We start from the raw sequence: 6000 nt of genomic DNA, 5'->3' as shown, positions 1-6000 counted from the left end.
TTAATTAGATGCAGGAGGAGGAGACACCTGCCACATGAACACCCCCTCTCCTTCACCAGCTTCTCTCATCAAAACCAGCTTAGTGAAACAGCAATCATTGCAGAAAATAACAACACTTAAAAAAAGGTGTATGCCCTGTCAATGGGAGACCCACCCCAAAACCTTTTCCTCCATCCACCCCAGGCGGATGTAACGCAATGAATAATGTAACAGTGTGTGTGTGTGTGTGTGTGTGTGTGTGTGTGTGTGTGTGTGTGTGTGTGTGTGTGTGTGTGTGTGTGTGTGTGTGTGTGTGTGTGTGTGTGTGTGTGTGCAGGAGGGGGAGAAAAAAAGGTGGGTAGTCCCTCCTCCTCCCCCTCCTTCTCCTTTCTCATTCCCCGTCACCACCCCCACCTCTTTCAATTCTCCTCCCATCCCCTGTTCACCCAACCCCCTAGCTGCCGGCCGCACTGCAGAAGGTCAGAGGGAGAAGAAGAGGAGACACGGAGAGAGAGAGGCAGAGAGGGTGGGGTGCTTGGATGTACACGAACATGCCGAGAGGAGAGTGTGTGGATGAGCGATGACAGCCATGCTGAGCCCAAAGATCAGACAGACCAGGAGAGGTAGGACACGGCTTTGCTTTGCTCCGCCTTCGAATCTACAGTACCTGCCAGCTGCACGAGCTGCCCATCCAGCCATAACTCTGTAGTGACACATCATGTCATGTGTGACAGGGGCTATGATTGGACTTAATCGGGTCACAGGATGTGTCAGGACGCTGGGACTTTATATGGACATTCATAATGTGAACTGAGTGCATATTACAAAAAAGAAAAGTGATTTTCCTTCTCGAGATCTTATTTCTCATACAAAAATATTCCTCCACAAACAGTACTTTTTTTCTCCACTCCATCTGTTTCACATGCTGGCATATTTCTGAATGAAGCACATCAGCCCACGCAGGGAAACTCCGGCGCACGTTCTACTAGAGTACGGCTGGTCAACGCTGCCACTGTGAATTCTGTTAAGAGGAGCGATCAGCATCTAGTTTCATCACTGCAATGCTCAGCACTATCAGGCTGCTGTCAGCTGCTGCTGCAGAGTGCGCGTGTGTGCATGCACACACTTGTACATGTACAGTAAATCTGTGTGTATGTGCGTCTGCAAGGATGGATATATTAATGTCCATTTGTGCCAGTGTGTGTTCCTTCCTTCCTTCCTTGGCACTAATCTCCATGACAGCAATTATCTAGCTGGATCTGATTGGGAGGAAATGAATAGTCCAAAGAATGGGACACTGGTGTGTAAGTCCTTCGCTGGAGGGGCATGAAATTGGTAGCAAGTGGATTAAATCTGCATTTGCATGTATTAATACAGCAGAACAGATTCATCTGGCTTAATGAGTGAGTGGGATTTACTGCATGTATTTTATAAATGAGCACTTATCTGCTTACATCACATTCAAGGCTGCTGCAAATTATTTAAATGAGCATAATAATGTGGCATTTTAGCATTAATGTCAAAAATGGAGTCCGGTCTGTTGAGGTTTTATGAGCCTTTTCAGAAAGGCAACAGACAAGGAAATGATGATAAAAAGATTGCAATGGTGTTGTCATTAAACCTCGCCGTTCTGCATTTCTGTTCAGGACGCTGAAAATGAAAGAGCTTAAAGGGACTTGTGATTGTGCGTGAGAAACATTTCCTGCATGCTCCGCTCCAAATGAGTGCTTCATCGCTGACAGCATCACATTTGTTGCATGACGTCCATGAATAAACGGGTATGTGACAGATGTAGACGTGTGCGGCGCAGACTCAGCCGAGGTCACAGTGGGTCAACAAAGTACACAACAATAACCAACGACCATCTGACATGTAAGGTGACCCGAGTCTTCCCGAGCTGCAATCTATAAGGTCAAAAGGAACGCTCCAAATATGAATCAATAGTATAAATGTCATTGACTTTTTTTTTTTAAAGATTTTTTATGGTTGCAACAATCATGATGCTGGAAGGTCAGATTACATCAGCTGGTTTAGACATGGCTTGTAAGAATGTGAGCTTGTCTTTCTATCTTTAATGGCTCAACAGATTTTAGTAGTATTGGTCTGGTTCTATGTTGTCTTCCTCCTCTCTTTCCTCTTTATTCTAAACTCACTTCAGATGATAGTTAGATTTGTTCCCGATGGTTAGATGAACAGGTTCGAACGCTAAGTAAGAAGCTACCAGTTAGCTTAGCATAAAGAACTGGAAGCTGCGGGTACTTGTAAAGCTCAACAGTAATCCTTTAGGATTTTTATTTAGGGTGTACAAAAGTTTAGATGACAACAAAAGTGGTTTGATGTATTTGGGCAGACTTTAAAAGGCGACTGCGGCTCAGTTGGAAGAGGCGGTCATCTCTCAACTGAAACATCGGGGGTTCGATCCCCAGCTCCTGCAGCCACATGTCCTGTGTCCTTGGGCAAGACACTTAAACGCAAGTTGCTCACACGGCTTGTGTGGCTGCGTATGAATGTGTGCAAATTGGGATTATTTAATGTTGAAGGTGGTTTACGGGAAATAGAAACTTCTGCCCTCAGTGTTTGAATAGGTGTCTTGCACTGTAAGAACGCATTGAATAGTCAGAAATCTAGAGAAGTGCTATACAAGCCCAACGCAATTTACAATTTAACTTCTCTATCTGATGTCCCCAAAGGTCCTGTCTTTTGCCAATTCAAACTAATGGACCTCATGCAGACTTGAAAGCAGTATCACATTAAGTTTCTAATCAAGCTCAAAATGCAAAAGAGGAAATTTCATCAAATGTAGAATGATATGATATTCACCCAGCAGCCTTCGGCGAAGTAAAAACCCCAATTTAAAAACCAATTTTGGAAACTATTTGACGGATATCTCTTTCTTTTTCTTCATTAACTTCTCCTCTAAAAAAAGAATCAGCGCCGCAGCATCATGATAGAGGACACATTAAAGCTCTAACAGGGCTCTGTGTGCACTTCTCTTTGGCTGGAACCAGAAATGTAGTCGCAGCTTTAATTGCCCACATATCAGCTGCTTCGCTCTCGTGCTGTTCCTCTCTGATCTACGTTACCATGGTTTTCGTGATCAAAGTCCTACAATGTAGCACCATCCTGACATTCTGCCTTCCCAAGGAGTATGGATACCCTCATGGTGATACTGTGCGCCATAGCATCCTGCAGAGATAAGAAATTCACACACTGACACACTCGGGTAATGAGCATGTGCAGATGATAGCGAGCATAGAAATGTACAGATATGCACACAGCCGCTGCTGCAGATCAGTTCTGCACTGCAGCTTTCACATATGGGCTGAGCATTATTGGCCACACCTCCAGCCTGTCAAGGAAGGCAGCCACTCACACACATGTATGCACACACACACACACACACACACACACACACACACACACACACACTAGCGTAATGGTTTACACATTAATCAACAGTGATAGGCTAACTGGAAGTTATGCTCTGATGCACCTGTAACTCTGCCATTTTCTGCGAGTCATAAATCACTGCACAACAACCAGATTAATGAAATTGAATTCCTCTAACGCGCCTGTGTGCATACTTGTGTGTGACTTGACGTGTGTTTCTATGTGTGTGTATGTGATTTAGCTATCAGTGTAGTATTGTCTTGTTATTGTGGAGCACCTGACCTGCCAAGCTAATGGATGGGAGCCTCGACGTTGAGCATACATCCATTTCCTGCTGATGATAAATACAACTCCAAACTGCATTAAGTGACATCCCAGTGTGTGTGTGTGTGTGTGTGTGTGTGTGTGTGTGTGTATGTGTGTTTGTGCTGTACCACGAGTAGTTGTGCTTAATGTCGGCCTGTAGACAAGCATTTGTCCCTTTTGTAGCAGAATTTACATTCTGATTCTTGACATTATGAGTTGGACTTTTTATGGAGATTGTTTTATAGGAGACATTTTGATATATTTTTTTTCCTTTTGAATTTCAATCCTTAAAAGAACAGACATAGACATTACGTACCTTATTGTTTCATGAAAATCGACTAAAACAACACTATATCAGTTTGTATGGCTTTGTTTAGAATCCTTGTGTAATGCTGACCATTTTATTTACCCCCATATATAACAGCCCCAATATTTCTTAAAGTTGATGTTTTTGATCCACTTAACAAGTTTTGGAGAATTGTGTCAAACACTTCTGATACCAGGAAACTGAATTGACACTTAGAAGAAGATTGTATTTTAAAGTCAGATAGTGATCTGCATTAATAATCAAAGAGCTCTTCTAACTAACTAATGTGGATCACCACATGATCAGCGTTAATGCTGATTCAAAAAGCAGTGATTCTTAAATATCCTGTGGGGAACTTCTCTTTGCTGATTTTGTTCTCGACCCCCCCCCCCCCCCCCCCCCACCACCACCTCATCAATACACAGCCATTTGTGATATCATGCATGAGCTCATTACTGAGTAAGAAGCCAATCCTTTTGGTATTCCTGGATAGTCAGCTCCATATCCCAGAATTGTTCATCCATGTCGTTGAAAAAACAAATTATCAGTGGAGTATGTTATGATAAATGTGGGGAGTGTACTATAGTGTACATCTGCACATAGATCAAACAGACCCTATTATTTGACTCAGCCCTTCCCTAAGTACTAACTGAAGTCAATGAAGGAGCTGCAGTTATGCTCCCTGTTTTGATGAATTACAGTGATTATGTACAGTGAAACAGCCTCCTTTCAGCAATGTAGTTGATAGTTGCAGAAGTGACCACAGAGCAGCTCCACCCCTGCCAAGGAAGGCCTGAATCACTCTGAACAGAGGGTCCAAACTGGCGCAGAGGGTGGCTGTGCTTGGCAAACACACACTCACACACACACACATTGAAAAATCCGTTGTTGTGACGCAGGCGTGAATCATAGGTCGGTGTATGTTCCACTCGGTCCGGGATCCAGACAGCTGACGTGTTCAACAGTGGAGCCTCTTTCAACATGAACACTGGTAGAGTGACGAGAGATGGAAAAACATGAGGGAGCTGTGATGAGGAACAACAGAGGGGTCGATCAGGACATGGAAGGTGTCGCTTTCACTGGACGCCACTTTTTACTGGCATTATGACAGTCAAGGATTTAACAATCCAGGAACACTTGGGTTATTTTCTCATGATGTTATAGCCTCTTGTGTGCCAATTTTTCCGACTATGCATCAAGATGTTTGGGGCTTCTCATGTAGTAAGCAGTGGAGATTAAGGACTTTCCTCTTCTGTGTGTTTCCCTTTGTTTGCTAACAGTGAAGTTGTTGTCGAGACACGATGTCTCAGAGCAGATTGTTAGCTGCACTTCCATGCTGTTCGGAGACACTGATCAAATCTAAATCTACATTGCATGACTACAGAAGGGTTCCAGGAATGCATTAAGCCTGAAGCATTTTACCCCTTTAGCTCCCTGTAGGACCGCTTTCCTGCCAATGCCCACTAAATGGACTCTGGGGGATGATTGTACTACAACTGGAAATCAGAACACCTCCAAGACCCAAATCAAATCCACACACAAACAGATCCTGTGTTTTAATACAGACACATTATTTTGCAAGTTGTTTATTATAAGTCAAATGGTTAGTCATGGCTAAGTTGGTCAGTTTAGTTTTTTGGCAGCAAGAGGGGATAAAGTGTAATTAAAGCTTTAATACTGCTTTAATTAATAACAAATGCAGGATAATAGGCAGGAACACAACTTGAATCAAGCAATATCTATGAAGAACAACATCATGACATGGATTTCAAAAATAAAGAGACATTTTATTAAAAATAATCAAAACTGGAAATGTGCCTCTAATCCGAAAACTCATTTACTGGACAATAACTTGCTTAATGAGGTACCAGCGGTGACAACAAGGATCGAGTGTGTGTGTGTGTGTGTGTGTGATAAGCATGTGTATTCTCAGGAATAAGCTTTGATTCAACAGAACCAGCAGTAAGGAGGAGAAGAATAGTGAGTCAAAGTAGGGGAAATTAGGGGTGTGTGTGTGT

The 6000-nt window shown here is 43.0% G+C and overlaps 1 protein-coding gene across 1 annotated transcript in view; it reads left to right on the top strand.

The window, feature by feature from the left end:
• Positions 1-454: 454 nt before the first annotated feature.
• Positions 455-6000, top strand: part of arhgap22b (Rho GTPase activating protein 22b) — a 43479-nt gene continuing 37933 nt past the window's right edge. Inside the window, exon 1 of the mRNA XM_079334493.1 lies at positions 455-602. Coding sequence (XP_079190619.1) covers positions 560-602 — 43 coding nt within the window. The 5' untranslated portion in view covers positions 455-559. The remainder of the gene's footprint in view (positions 603-6000) is intronic.

The sequence above is a fragment of the Symphodus melops genome (genome assembly GCF_947650265.1).
Source record: "Symphodus melops genome assembly, chromosome: 21".
Taxonomy (NCBI): domain Eukaryota; kingdom Metazoa; phylum Chordata; class Actinopteri; order Labriformes; family Labridae; genus Symphodus; species Symphodus melops.
This window is presented reverse-complemented; position numbering and strand designations above follow the sequence as displayed.